The 15129-nt window shown below is 51.7% G+C and overlaps 1 protein-coding gene across 1 annotated transcript; it reads left to right on the forward strand.

Annotated features, from left to right (window-relative positions):
• The first annotated feature begins 667 nt into the window (after positions 1-667).
• Positions 668-12186, forward strand: TMEM115 (transmembrane protein 115). The gene is given in 3 exon segments (XM_005308741.4): positions 668-1115; positions 1118-1616; positions 10502-12186. Coding segments are annotated over 3 exon segments (1017 nt in total). The 5' UTR covers positions 668-817; the 3' UTR covers positions 10722-12186.
• The last annotated feature ends 2943 nt before the right edge of the window (positions 12187-15129 follow it).

The following is a 15129-nucleotide window of genomic DNA, read 5'->3' on the forward strand; positions in this document are numbered from 1 at the left end:
GCGGCCTGGGGGGAGCAGTCAGCGGCGTGGGGTGCCGAGTCGGGCCGCAGCCGGACGCGGGAGGTGGGGTCGGGCTAAGTGGTCGGGAAGGGCCGAGGCTGAGTGAGTGAGGCCCGTGGGGCCGGGCCTGGGGCAGGCCCAGGAGAGAGGCCGGGCAGCCTCCTGAGGTGAAGGGGGGCGTGAGTGGCAGGCTCAGGGACACGCCCCTAGGCTCGGGACCTGCCCCCCTCCCCCCCCCCCGTGCGCACACGGCCAAGGGGAGCCGGGCTCTGCCCCGCCCGCTGGGGTAACGGAGCGGGCGGTGGGGTAACGAGGTGCAGGGGGCCCGGGCTGGGACGGACGAGCGGGGGTGGGGTAACGGGGTGCAGGGGGCCCGGGCTGCGACGGACGAGCGGGGGTGGGGTAACGGGGTGCAGGGGGCCCGGGCTGGGACGGACGAGCGGGGGTGGGGTAACGGGGTGCAGGGGGCACAGAGTGTGGCAGAGGCACTCCAGTGGGGCCTGGGGCTCTGGAGTATCTGAGCATTTTGGGTAACAGGGCCAAGGGGCTCTGGGCTTGTCCCTTTTGGATTCTGCGGCAAGCAGGGTAATAGGCCCCTGCTGTGCTGTCTGGGGGGGGGGGGTCTGATCAGCAGGGCAGAGAGGCTCTGTCGTCCCCCCTCTCAGTGCCTGTGGTGGCCGGTGTCAGGACTGAAGTCTGCTGTATTCATACTGAGGAAGAAGTGGAGAGGGGGCTGCTGGATAAATGACTCCCCCAAAAGTATCAAATCAAGGCCCCTGACTGGTTTAGTGAAGGTGTGTGTGGACAGAGATTCAACATGAACCGGTACCTCCCAGTAGCCCGGCAGCATTTTCTGGCTGTGCTGGCCAGCACCAGTGTGGTGGTGAAGTCCATCTGTGCCACTGTCATCCTGCTCTACCTTCTATCCTTTGCTGTGGACACGGTGTTCGGGCTTGGCGTGACTCCTGGTTACCTCTTTCCACCCAACTTTTGGATCTGGACGTTGGCCACACACAGTGTGGTAGAGAAGCATGTCTGGGACGTTGGCGTGAGCCTGGCCACAGTAGTGCTGGCTGGCAGGCTGCTGGAGCCCCTGTGGGGAGCACTGGAGCTCCTGATCTCACCTATGTGGGGTCATTCAATCTCTTGTACCTGTTTACTGTTCGCATTCACGGCATGCTGGGCTTCCTCGGTGGGGTCTTGGTGGCCCTCAAGCAGACCATGGGCGACAGCACTGTCCTGAAGGTGCCCCAGGTGCGGATGAAAGTGGTCCCTATGCTCTTACTCCTTATCCTGGCTGTTCTGAGGCTGACCACCCTAATTGAAAGCAACCTATTGGCCTCTTATGGCTTTGGGGTCCTCTCCAGCTGGATCTATCTTCGTTTCTACCAGCGGCACAGTAGGGGACGTGGAGACATGTCAGACCACTTTGCCTTTGCCACGTTCTTCCCCGAGATCCTGCAGCCCGTGATTGGTTTGGTGGCCAACTTGGTGCATGGCATCTTGGTGAAGGTAAAAGTTTGCCGGAAAACAGTGAAACGTTATGATGTGGGTGCTCCTTCGTCCATCACCATCAGCCTGCCTGGAACAGACCCGCAGGATGCTGAGAGGAGAAGGTATTGTATGTTCCCTTGAAATATATTGTGTGGTTAGAGATCATGAGTTCATGCAGTATACCCAGAGCTAGATACCTACTAAAGATGAATTGAGATGAGTTTTAATAAGACCACAAAACTGCTTGGTTTCAAATTATTGTGTCTGGGTTTAAATGTTATAAGGATTATTTTTAAAAAGGGAATATTTGAAAATCTGCCCCTCCTTTACTTGCCTCTCACAACCTGAATTCAGGGCTCTGTGTTTACCCCCTGCATCTGACATAGGGGAGCCATCAACTATTATCTGCACTAGGATTTTTTCCCTGGTGACAGCAGCAGTGGAGGCCCTGGTGTGGGACAGCTGCATTTTAGGGCCTATGTCATCTGGTTCTACTGAGAGCAGATCTACCCCACACACTGTTAAAAACACTCCTGCCTTGTGCACAGTAGCACTCCAATCATTGCTATTGCTAGTGAAACTTCAGCGATGATAATCACAAGAAGTTCTGAGGGGGATCCTTGTACAGACAAGGTCTCTTAAGGGGAATGAAACCCTGAGGTCAGCAGGTGGCAGTCCTTTTAGTTCACCTCTTACTACTTATTCTCCTCCCCCCTCCTCCCCCCCCCCCCCAAAAAAAAGAATTTCCAGTGCAGAGAAAAATAAAACTACCAAGGAAAGGGACTTCATCAGCAATGGAGCCCACTTCAGAAGTGGGAGCCATCTCATCATTCCCATTTAAGAATTCAAGGGAAGCTGTTGAACCTTCCTTTTTTAAAAATATTATCTTTGTTCCTAATACGTGGCTTAGATCCTTGCCATTTTAATAATCTAGTCCCTGTGCACATGCTTAACTTTAAGTGCAAGAGAATTCCTGTTGAAATCAGTGGGCCGAAGGTTCATGAGTCTCCATGTGACTGGGGCCTTAATTTGCTCTTTGCCAGTCATGCTAGCTTACTCTTCCTCCATTTTTCAGTATAGGGAGGAAAATGAGCTGAGTCAGTTTCACCGTTTCTAGTCACTTTCACTTCCTTGATCTGTTGAATCCAGGCAGCTGGTTGGGTTTGAACTCAATGGCAAAATATTTAAAAAGAAAAATTGCAAACAGTGTTGTAAATTTTGATTTCATGAACCATTTTATTCATAGTCCGATTTTGCACACATTCCCTTTAACTTCTCAGTTGACTGTAACTCCTGTGCAATCTGATCATGTGTTTCATGAGTTTCGAAAGCAAGTGAGGCAAGAAACCTTCGCATTTTATTGTCTTCAGTGTAAACATTTCCCTGTATTCAGGTTAGTCCTGTTTGGGGGAGATAGGGCTTGGAATAATGGTAACTGATTCAAGTTTCTGCTAGAGCTAGCCAGGTGGCAGTAACCTGAGCAGCTGCCACATCTGCACGGCTGCCCAGTTAGTAATTTCCCATAGGTGGTTCAGGAAAGATTGACTTAAATAAGTCTCAAGCCCCAGCTTGGAGCATTCAGAGTGAAATGGAGCTAAGAACCTGCTGAAAAACGTTGCCAGCTAATCATGTTCTTGTTAATGAGGGCTCAATGTAATGGGCGTTTCTGGGCCCAGCTGTGCTAGGTGCCTTCTGCCGAACTTAGTTGAGAGCATTTGGCTCTCTGCCAGATCAGGCCCTCTAGGTAGTTGCCCAGCTTCACGTGCATTCCACCTGGCATTCAACTGGATGGCCATTCCTTAAAGCAGAAGTCATCATGTATTGCTTCGTGCAGTAGAACAGACTTTTGTTATATCAGTTGAGGATAAAAGGGAGCTGGCGAAGGGTTAAATCCCTGCCCAAATGCATGGTTTCTTGGTTGCAGATGGGCTGTTGGGATTGAGGACAAAAGTGCAGTGGAGAGAGAACCCCTCTGTCCCTCCACTGGCAGGTTAAGTAGGAATGTTCATAGGTAGCCCCTGTCAGAAGGTGGCATCACAGGCCGGGAGGGATTAAAGTGGAGGAATCCTGCTAGGAGTACTGGAGATGTGGAGAATCCTGCTAGAGGGGAGGGAAGGCGCTGAAATGAGATTGCATGTCTGGGTGGAGAATGTGGTTAGTGTGGGAAAGCAAATAACTAGAGTACAACATGCACGACAGTTCAGGGGGTTGCTATGTGCCCTCTTCTATGAATCCCCACATTGCACTCCCTGTTTCCACAACAGCTGCCAATGCCAGGTATCCAGAGCACTATAGGATGCACTATAGTCAAGGTGTATTCTGGGTAGATTAATGCTTTGTTTCGCCTAGTTTTGGAGGACTGAGGGAGGAGCCCCTGCTAGGAAGCTTGGAGGGGAAAAGGAGGGTTTGGCTCCAGTGCAGTTGCCGAACTTATAATAAAAACCATCTGTATGTATTTGCTGATGCCCTAGATCTGAGCTTTCTTCAGGGTTGGAAATCCAGCCCTTCTGCTGTGGAAGAAAGCTCTTCCCAGCTTCATATCACCTTCCTAGCTGCCTGCAATGTTGGCCTGGATTGGACTTCTGAAATGTCCTGCTAGCCAGATCTTCTTTTCCTCCTCCTCAGAGCTGGCTGTCAAGCCGGCTTCTTGTAGCCCATCCAGAAGTGCTGATGCTATTGCCTCACAATAACTGCTGGCTGAGTTTTAAATGAAAGCTTCGCATTTCAGGGTAGAGGGTTGATCGTGCTTATGTGATGAGGTGCGGATAAGGGTACACGTGCTCTCTGGCCTTTTAGAATGGCTAACTCTGGAGCAGGTGCGGACCATGTGGATGCTGCAGCCTCCTCCCCCTGTGGCTTGTTCTGAGCTCCACACTGACTGTTTTACCCAGAGGGGCAGTTTCCTTGATGTGCGTGTTTTTTCTCAGGAGTCTCCCTCCCTGGTGACACATCATTTGCTTAAACAAGAAGAGGCGCATATGCCTTGTGGGAGGGGAGAGGGCATGTGACCAGCCCTTCTGTTAGGGTGAGCCATTGGGAGCCCTAAGTGCCTGCACAGTAGTTGTATCTGAAATCCTTCAGTCCCTTCCTGGACCCACCCAGGTTGACTCCCACAGAGCCTAGTTTCAATGTGAAGAACTTGCTTTGGCCTTTCTGACATGGGGTGTACAGACAATGGCAGTGAGGACTGCAGATGGCTGGGGGCATGGGCACTATGCAAAGCAGTGAAGAGACTGATGTGAAGAGTCCCTCTACAGAGGCAGCTCTCTGTCCTAAGTCTGTGATGGGTTTAAGCAGAGACGGGAAAAGGGCATGGGGATGGCTTTAAAAACTGGGCAGAATTCTCTGCCAGGCCAGGCCACGGATTTGCAGCTGTGTCAGGTACAAAGCTGCCATTGACATCAGTGGAAGCTGAGTGCCTGTAGTGAGGGTGGAAATAGACATTCCTGCCCTGCTGGTGTCTTGACACCAATATTCTAGTCACATCAGAGAGCATCTGGGTCTCAGCATGATTCACTAAAGCTTCCTAGGAGTGAATTGATTTGTTCAGAGAGGTGCCAGCTGCAGCCCCTGTGCTCCGCCTCCACCCAAGAGGTCTCCCCTGAGGCTTCTCTGAGCTACCAGTCTTTTCCCAGGACCTCCTCAGGACCTGCAAGTCAGTCTTGGGGACCAGGTCTGTAGCTGCCACTGAGCGGGAGGACCTCCTCACAGAACCACTGCTACGCAACCTGCCATTGCTGTGTGCAGGTGTGGCGTCCTCTCTCGTGTGCCGGAGCATGGTCCTGGCTGGCACCACCAGAATCAGAGACCTCCTGGACTACAATCAGAGGGACTGGGTGGACCCCGTGGCCAGTGCATGGGGCTGCCAACCCTGTCTGTCCTCTGTCGTGCTCCATGAGGTGAGGGCAGCCTAGCCTCCTGTTTCTCTTACTTTCTTCGAGCGGGTCCTGTGGGAGGATCCTCCCCACTCACTCCAGCCCTCCAGAACTCATCAGGGCCCTGCCCCATGAGCCTCCTCAGCCGTCCCCGACACGCTATTTGAGTGGGCTGAATGACATCCAGCCAGTCGGTCCACCTCTGAACCAGGCCCAGGGAACATCTGTACATGCTCGTGCTTCATGCCATCCACTTACCCTTGGGTTCCACCCTGACACCAAGTGGTGGGGCCTGCTGCCACCTGCTGAGGGTGAGGAACCCCGGTGGGCCAGTCTGTGCTCCACTTTGGTCCCACAGCCCACTGGGGATGTGACCCCTTCACAGTGCCATGAGCACTGGCGTGTACCTGGCATGATTCACAAACTCCCCCACACACACACATACACCTGTCCCATTTGTGGGGAGAGGGAGACCCTGGCGCACATGTATGTAGAATGTGTCAGGTTGCAGCCCCTCTTCTGGCTCCTCCAAAACCTCTTACTGAGGTTCTGGTTGCACTTTTCCCTTCACCTCCTGATTCTTGCACACCCCATCCACGCCCCCACAAAGTCATGGGACCTGCTCATCAGCTCCCTCCTGGTGCTAGCTAAGACGACCATCCATCATACTAGGAGAAGAAATCTGGCTGGTGCGGGGGGCGGAGAGGAGGGGTACTCTGCACCCATGGGGCCTATTTCTTGTCCGCTCATATCTCTAGGCAGAGTCCACTGATTCCTGGGATGCCTTTGAGGGGTGGTGGGTGCTATCTGGGGTGCTCTACTCCGTGTCTCTTTTGGTTCCCTGATTTCCAGCCTTTAATCTCAAGCCCATTCCTGTTTTCTCTTTGATTGTCCCCAGCAATCGATTATAGTCTGGACCTAGTGCTTTCTCTCCTGTAATTGAGGGGGCAGGCCTTTAGTTATGGGTGGGCCTAGATCCACCTGGCCCCTGCTCTGTCTCAGAGAAGGTGGGACAGTTTGCTTTCCACTAAACCAGCTCTGGGAGAGCAATAACAATGGCGATTGTTGCTGGTTCAAGCGCTTCCTCTTCCTCCAGCCAACCCAGGTTCCAAGTGCTCTCTCTCTTTCGCTGGCGTCTTTGCGTATGAGCTGAGGAGGAAATTTCAGGTGAGTCCTGTTGAGATGGTGAGGTGAAGTGGGATCTGGAACAGGCGTAGGCCCTTGGCTCATGTTGGTGTTGCACTGAGTCTCATGCAGTTATCACAGACCTGCTAAGTTCCGTCTAGTCCCAGGAACTCAAGTGGAGTTGTTCCCTTTGGATACACACACCAGAGTATGTTTTAAAGCAACTTTAATGATAGTGAAACCAGCCAGCTTGAGAGCCTAAGAGACACGACCCACAGAAATGGGGATCTGATGAGCAGCAGTGCAAACTCCGCAGCCCCAATTACCTTGTCAGTATGCCTCAGCCCTGTCTCAGAGGGAACGCACTTCTAGAGATGAGACAATTGTTTCCTCCCCCCCGTCTATCCAGTGAATAAATTTGGCAGGCTCTTGGACTATGGCTGGGCAGTGAAGAGAAATGACTCAGAGCTGGAATGTCTCATTCCTCCGGCTAAATCTTGCACCACACAGCATAATTTCCCAGTAGACTATGAGCGCTCCTATATAATGTGGCATGGCAAATGTGAGTCAATGGCCAGTGCAGATTCAGAGTAGAGACACTGCAAGGGGCTTGCAGTGGGGGTTGCATTGTAATCCATTACTGACTTGGAAAACAAATGTCCTTGTTTTTATGTAGAATAGATAAAGCACCTTCTTTTGCTCCATATATCTTAACCTCTCTAGTCTGGCTTCCTGTTGCAGTGAGGGTTAAATTACTTCTGAGACATGGGGTGGGACAGGACAGTTCTAAAGATGGGTTTCTCTGTTTAACAGGCCTTTGTCTTGGGTCCTTGTTCCTGCCTTTCCCTCTCTTCTTGCTTCTCTGCTACTGTCTCACCACTTCCTTCTTGTTTTTGTGGGTGGTGTTGGAATTATTAATTTTTGCACATGGTATTACTACGACACTAATTTAACCATAAATTCCTTTATTAAATCCAAAGGCCAAATAGTGTTTATACAATTGCTTTGAACATGCCTAAAAAGCCTAAATAATAAGCAATTTATTACACCCAATATAGTAACAACACATAAGCATTCGATCAAGATACTTACACTCAACGGGCTAAACCCAGGAGTGCTTAGACCCATATTGGTCTGCTGCAACATAGTCATGCAGAGGTTAGCAATGAACCCTTTAAGAGTTTACTTTTTCTGCCCTTCAATAAACAAGTGATGTCACTGCCAGTTACTGACCTCAGCTAAAAACCAGTTGGAGACAGTTCACCCTTATTTCCAATCTTAATCCAGATAATATTTACAATCCTCAAGGCCTTTCCTCCCCTCCCTCTTGCTGACTAACAGTTTTTCAATGCACCGGGGCTCACATAAGCTTTAACACTGGTGTGGAGGGTGGGAAGGGCTATGTTGGCTCATTTTAAGACAGATTCTCTTTGTTTTATTTAAAATGATCCGCAGTCACCCGTATGAGTCAGAGGCTGCCTTTTTAGAAACTTCCCCTTATCTCATCAGTTAGTCTTTGAACCAGATGTCCTCCCGACTTCATTCCCTCTGGCCTTATGACTCATTATTTCAAGGTATTCCTTCTACTTGCTAGTCAGGGTCTCTTTACAACACAAATATATTTTGTTAATCAAATTTAAACTAACTCTAATTTGCATTTTTATATTTATCCAGCAGTGGTATCTCCTAGGCTACCTTTACCCCTTCCCCTTCAAAGACCCTTTCTCCCAGCTGGGGGCAGCTAAATGGGAGCATTGCCTGACATGGCACTTCCCCACCCCTAGACAATGATTGCCCTGTGTCAGTAACTCTCCCAGCCTCTTCTGACCCAAAGAACAAGAAATCCACTGGCCAATGTGTGCTGCACCCTCTGACCTGTCAGTCTCCTCCACCTCCTTTCTTTCTCCCTTCCACTTCAGTCTCTTACCTCCATCTGCCCAACGGTGAAGCCTTTGTCCCTCTTACTCTAGTGGTTCCACAGTGACAGCAGGAGTAAAACTGTCAAGGATGGTGCCAGTTTCACTCCACAGTTGCATTTCCTGCCAGCATGCTTAGGGGGAAGCAGTTTGTGTAGGAACAGCCCAGGGGAGATCCTCCCAGGAGAGGATGGACATTGGTTAACACAGGGCAGATTGGGGCACAGGATGCCCCCAGGCCTGCAACAAATGTAATCTGGCATTCTGGCATGCATATATTCCACAAATACTCCCACACTCTTCAGAATTTCCCTTCAGAAGGGTGGGGGCTTGACCTCAGCTGATGAGCAGACATTAATCCCAGAAAAGGGGGAGATTTCTTCAAGGGATAATGTTATCAGCAGAAGAGTAACAGAGGCACTGAACAGTGCTCCTGGGTGATCTAACACTACAGCCAGGCTGAGGCATTCAATAAGCTGATTCCGTGGTTAGCACCTTGTCTGCTTCTCTGCCAGCACCATATTTCAAATGACGTGATACCCACAAGGAAGGGAAGCTGCAGTTTGGTCCTGCTGCCTTCTAGGACTCCAGCAGTGTCTGTTTTGGGGCAGGAGTTAGGTGGAAGGACCAGGGAGGAAGCGATTGACTCTCCAATAAGTCAGATTGTCCAAATACACATCTTAGGAGCCACTTTGAGCTCCCAGTGAGGACCTAGAGGCCCTAATTCAGAGGCCAGTGTTTGAAATCTGTGTCCTTTGTCTCTGAAGATTTCAGTGTAGTGTGTGGGAGGAAAATGTTCCCTCTTCTGTGTCCAGACTGGCTGAAATCCTTCATTGCCTAAACTGGATCACAGAATCGCTGCCCAGTCCCTATTAGTATTTATTACTACTGCAATAGTGCCCACAAGTCTCAGTCAGGATCAGGGCCCTGTAGGTGCTATTCAGACACATAGTAAAAGATGGTCTCTGCCCCAGAGATCTTACAATCTCATGGGTCTCCTATCAATGCTGCATTTGGAAGGGATATGCCCTTAAGTGCAAATGTCTGTACTTGGGGAGGGCAGCAGGAAGAGGGTCTTGGTTCAGATGCTGTCCCGACTGAAGCCAAGATCCTGAAAGATTCTTTCCCTTGGGAGACCCTCCCAAGTCCCATTCATCGGTGTTTTCACCAAATGTGGTTCTTGGTGTTGATGGCCTAACCTGGTGGGTTGCTGCCTTTCAGGAGACCCTGATCTGTTCAAAATCTTAGCAAGGTTATCCAAGACGTAGCCACAGGAGGGTCTGTGCTTATTGGTGGCTAGATCTGGGGAGTATCTGCAGGAGCTCTGCATTTCCCTGGCACTTAGGCCTCTGCACTGTGAAATTCCCCTGCAAGGAATGCCCACTAGGGAGGACTGTGTTGGTGCATTCGCTACTGCCCATAGCATCTCCCAGGCAAGAGCAGCCAAGTGAAACTGACACAAAAACCCTACTGGAGAATAGGGAGAGTGCAGGAAGTGCGGAGACACGTCCTTAACTCTTTGCTGCTGCTGAGGGTGCTCTGCCATGGGGAGATGAACAGAGGGGACTAGACTAAACCATAAAGCAGTCGCAGACTGGGAGAAGCAGCAGCCAGAATAAATGGGAGATACACCTGAGTCGAGAGGGATGGAGAGCTGCATGCAGGTTTGGTGGAGAGAGTTACGAGCCAGCAGGAGGTAGGAGCACCAAGGATGGTAACTTTAATCTTTGACTTCACTGAAGCCACTTTTAATTCCATTTACAATAAGGATCTGGCCCATTGACTGCATTGTAGTCAAAATTACACCAGTCACTCAAAAGAGACTGAACAAGAGGAAGTGGGCAGAAGTGCAGCAAAAGGAGAGTGGGTGGGAATCTGAGCAGGGCTATCGTATTAGAGTTCTTTTGCTCCCATCCTAGTGGTTATTTGGGCTGGACAGATGGTCGATAGAAGCATTGGGAGATGTCCCCCGCCCCCCTGCAAATACCCATGAAGTGCCCAGCATGCTATAACATGTGCCTTTTCCCTTCTCCCTGGGAGTGCCTGAAGCTGATCCTGCACTAACCCTGCATGTCCGTCCTTGTCCTACAGACAACTCGCCCTGAAGGCGCTGAATGAGCGGTTGAAACGCGTGGAGGACCAGTCAGCGTGGCCCAGCATGGAGGACGATGAGGATGAGGGAGGCCCCAAGGCGGACAGCCCGCTGCTCCCTGAGAAGAGCCAAAGCAGCCGGGATGCCAATGCTGCAGGGAAAGGAGGCAGCCAGGAGTCCAGCCTCATCACCTTTGAGGATGCTCCCCCTCAGCTGTGACCTGTGAACATACCGCCTCCCCTGTCAGAGTGATCCCTCCTATCTTCTCACAGTCCTGTCTGCTCCCCAGTAATGCTGTCTGCAGGGAGCAAGGGGACACCTCCAGCAACCTCAAGGGGAGAGGGCTACCTCATTCCAGCATTTAATAGCCACAGTTGGCTGATGCCGTGTTTCTAGACTGTCTCTGGGTGGTTACCGTTAGCCAGTGCTGGCTCCTTGGAAGGGCTCTCTCTCCTGCTGGGGCTCTGGTTCTCATTCGCTTTCTTCAGCGGTGATGTGAGGTTCCTCAAAGACACTAAGCAGGGCTGGGCACCAACCACCAAGGGGGGTAGACTCACGTGTGTCTCTTCAGCACAGGACATGGGCTGGTCTGTCCAGAGAGGCCTTACGCTGGCCACCACTGCCAGTAGCCACCACTGGGGCTAACTGACTGTATATGCCTCAGTGGTGGCCATGGCACTGTCTGGGCAGAGGCACTGGACTCATCCGGCCTCAGAATTTGCCCTATGCATGGTTGGTCAGGTCCCAATTTTGAAGCCTGTGTGCTAGACCACTAGATGACCCTCACAGCATCCCAGAGGGCAAACTCAGCAAGTGATACAGCACTTTCTCTCTCTTACTTTTGTGGTGGTGGTTGTTAAAAAGTACCCTGCAGCTTCCTTTTTCCCTTTCAAAGTTAGTTTTGTTACTGATCTGAGGAGTGGGAAGTTTTTCTTAATCCCTTTGCTGTATTAACCCTTTCCCCTCTGGCCCCATTATCTGGCAAGAACTGACTACAATAAATTCCTGAGTTCAGAATTTGCTATGATCACTAGATAAGCCTGTTTAGCTACAAAGTAATTGCTTAATACCACCCCCTTGCTGCAGCTACCTACCTTGAATTATTGACTGGAAAGCCTGGGACCACAGAGTTTGAGACTAGGGTTGATGTATGTCCATGGACTAGTCTTTCTGTGGGTGTCCTAGAGGGGTTTAATTTTATTTGTGTTATTGCTACTTTGGTTTTTCTCCAATTTCTTTCGCGGTGATTTAAATTGTAACACAGCCTCTGGACTGGGTGGGACCTGTGCGTTCACTGCTGCTTGGATGAATCATCTGTGCATTGATTCTTTGTCAGATGGCAAATCTGTTCTGTTTTATGGTGGGGCTCTTGACAATTCTTCCAACATCTGCTTTTTCCCCTCCCTTTGATTAAAATGTTGGTTTCCCCTCTCCTTTTCCCCTCCTCTGTGCTGATGGGATTTTTTGGAGAGGGGTTGGGGGGACTTACCTGGAAAAGCTTTCCTTGAGAACCAGCCCCCCCAAGACCATACCACTCCACCTTGTATACTTCCCTGGGAGGCAGCTACCAAATTGAGGAGTGTGCATGTGTGATTTTTTTTTTTAAAAGGGCCACATAAGAAGGTTTTGTCAACCGAGAAATAAACATACAGGAATTTCAGTATCAATAAACAATTATTTCAAAGAGTGACTCTCACTTTAGTTTGTAGATCACCCAAAGCCCAGGTCCTGTTTGGAGGGTCACCCTTCCATTTCATTTTATTTCCCTTATCTGCTCTGATCCCTACATCACCAGTAAGTCCGAGTCCCATCCTAATGTGTGGCAGAAGCTTTCAAACTGTATGGTTTTTCTGAGCCATTGATAATCCTTCTGTTTAAGAGCAGCTGTCTCTTTAGTCTAGATGGCTGCTAGAGCACAGGGCTCGAGACTGGCTCTGCCAAGACCAGAGCTGGGGGCGAGGGCTCCTGCGGCTTGGTTGGCATTGGTAGCAGAAGAATTTGGGGGCTGGGCTCTTATCTCTAGCAAGCCATGCTCAGATCCTTGCTCAGTCCCTTGAGAAACTAATTCAGTGGGTCTCATCTTAGTCCCCCATTTAGTCACATGATGGTTTTCAGTCTCTGAGAGCACCAGGGCTAGAGTGATGGGGGTGCACCATGTGAGAGTGCGATGACAGGTGGGGGTTCAGGTTGGAATAACTGGAAATCCTGTGGATTAGGTGTGACGAAGTGGGGGATTTTCTTTTTTTTTTTTTTTTTTCCCCCCAATGGTTTGCATGCCGAGGGGGTGGGACGCAGTTTCTCTGGGTGTTACTGGTTTAACGAGGTGATTGCAGAGGGAGTTTGTTGTTACAGAGGGCCAGCAACGGAACTTGGGACCCCAGCCAAAGCCTGGGAAAATGGATACCCCACCAATGGTGACGGGGAGGCCTAGCTCAGGAGTCTCAGCCGGTTCTGGCCGGTGGGAGGACAATGGGCCACAGAGAGAGTGGACCCTGGTGACCTGACCAGCCGGTTCCAGCCAGTGGGGAACAAAGGATGGATGAGAGAAGAGGAGGCCCGGGTAATCCTGTTTACCTGGATAGAAGACAAAGGACAGAGGCAGGGCTTAAGGGCAGGTGATATCGGATGCCCAAGTGGAAAGCAGGGGGCTTGGGACTGGGGAGAGCAGGCAGAGCCCACCTGGATGCAGGGGAGACTTAGATGTACTGTGCTGAAGGAGGCCAGGCCTGCGAGTTACCTATGCTGTGTTCAGACGCTCAAAAAACCCTCCTGTTTTACACTGGTTGAGAGTCACTCTGGTCTAGAGAACGGGGTTGAATTATTCCCTCTGGTTGTGGAGGCCCCGGGGGTCCAGAGCGAGTGGACTCACTGAGAGAGCTGATGGCGAGAGAGAGGTGCAGTTCCAGGAGGCAGAGGGGCTTGACCCCTGAGAGTGAACTCCCGAGAGGGGCTGTCACACTGAAGGGGGTTCCCCCCAGGGACCGTATGAGCCAAGAGTGGGCACGTCCTGAGAGTCCATGACAACATGGCAGCAGAGGACGGTTTGTGGATGCACCCTGTAGACAGTTGGCTGCGAGTGGCTGCCAGCGATAAAACAAGGGAATTGAAAGAACCAGTGTGGAAATGGCCTATAACAAGCTCTGTAAGAGGGACCTGGCACATCCGTGCAGGGAGAGAGGGCTGAGCATGGGGAGGCTCACTAAGGAGCAGCTGATGGCTTAGCTTGTAGAGAATGACCAGTCTGAGGAACAGGCTCCAGATCCCAGGGCGGCTCCCGGGATGCTCGGAGAGCTGGGGAGTAGCCGTGGGGGCAGTCAGTGTAGTGGCCAGGAGTCCAACTCCCCAGTCAGGTTTCTCCCTGGAGGAGCTGCGGAGGCTGGAGCTGAAGGAGCGGAGGCTGGCGGACCGTGCAGAACAGCAAAAGCACGAGTTGGAGTTAGAGGAGAAGCAGGCCAAGAGGGCTGGTAAATGGGGAAGGGCCCCAAGACGCCAGTTCTGTGCGAAATCTAGACACCAAACTGCTGCTCCAGTTTAAAGAGGGGAGATATTGAGGCCTACCTTACAGCCTTTAAGAAGGCCTGTGATCTGCACCAGATTGACCCTGCAGACAGGCTCTGCTGTCTAACCCCCCTGCTGGGTCCGAAGGCCATAGAGGCATTCAGCCAAATGGATGGTATTGAGATGGGGGCACTATGACCTATTCAAACAGGCTTTGCTGCTGCAGCTTCAACTGACCCTTGAGGCGTACAGGAAACTATTCCAGAGTGTATGCAAGACCTCAGGCGTCACCTACAAGGAAGTTGCCAGCCTGCTGTGGGAATATCTCTGCAAGTGCGGGAAGGGCACGGGGGCCACTACCACAGAGGCTGTGTATAACCTGGTGGGGTTGGAGCAGCTGTATAACATCTGCCCTCCAGACCTTAAGATATAGTTAGTTAGGGTTACCATCTGTCCGTATTTCCCCGGACATGTCCGGCTTTTGCGTCTCTAAATAGCCGTCCGGGAGGAATTAGTAACAATGTTAAAAGGTCTGGGATTTTTCTCCCCCCGCCTCCCATGCAGAGTGCGGCTGCTAATTGGGCGGCTGGGCCTGATTGAGCCGCTCCCTTTGGCCTCCAGCAGCCAGAGCCCCTCCCCTGCTCTCCCCCTGCTGCCTGCAGCGTGTTTTGCCTACATGTGGACATGGGCATGGTAAGGGGAGTCCTGGGGGGCAGTCAGGGAGCAGGGGGAGGGTTGGATGGGTCCACGCGTCCACCTGCCACCCCTCCCTGTGGGTCCCCCTCCCTGCCTGCCTGCCTCTCCCTTGCCTGCTTGTACTGCCAGAGCCAGCAGCAACTGCTGTCTGCTGCCCCCGGGTTCTAGTGCCCCCCATCCGCTAATGGCAAGACAGGCTGCCCTTACCCTGCCCTTCCACCCTAGCCTCTCCAATGCCCCAAACCCCTCATTCCCATCCCCAGCCCTCGTCCCCCCGCACCCTAATCCTCTGCCCCAGCCCTGAGCCCCCTCTTGCATCATGAACCCCTCATCCCCAGCCCTCGTCCCCCTGCACCCTAATCCTCTGCCCCAGCCCTGAGCCCCCTCCTGCATCATGAACCCTTCATCCTCAGCCCCACAGCCCTCACCCCTC

This window comes from Chrysemys picta, chromosome 7, assembly GCF_011386835.1.
Source record: "Chrysemys picta bellii isolate R12L10 chromosome 7, ASM1138683v2, whole genome shotgun sequence".
Taxonomy (NCBI): Eukaryota; Metazoa; Chordata; order Testudines; family Emydidae; genus Chrysemys; species Chrysemys picta.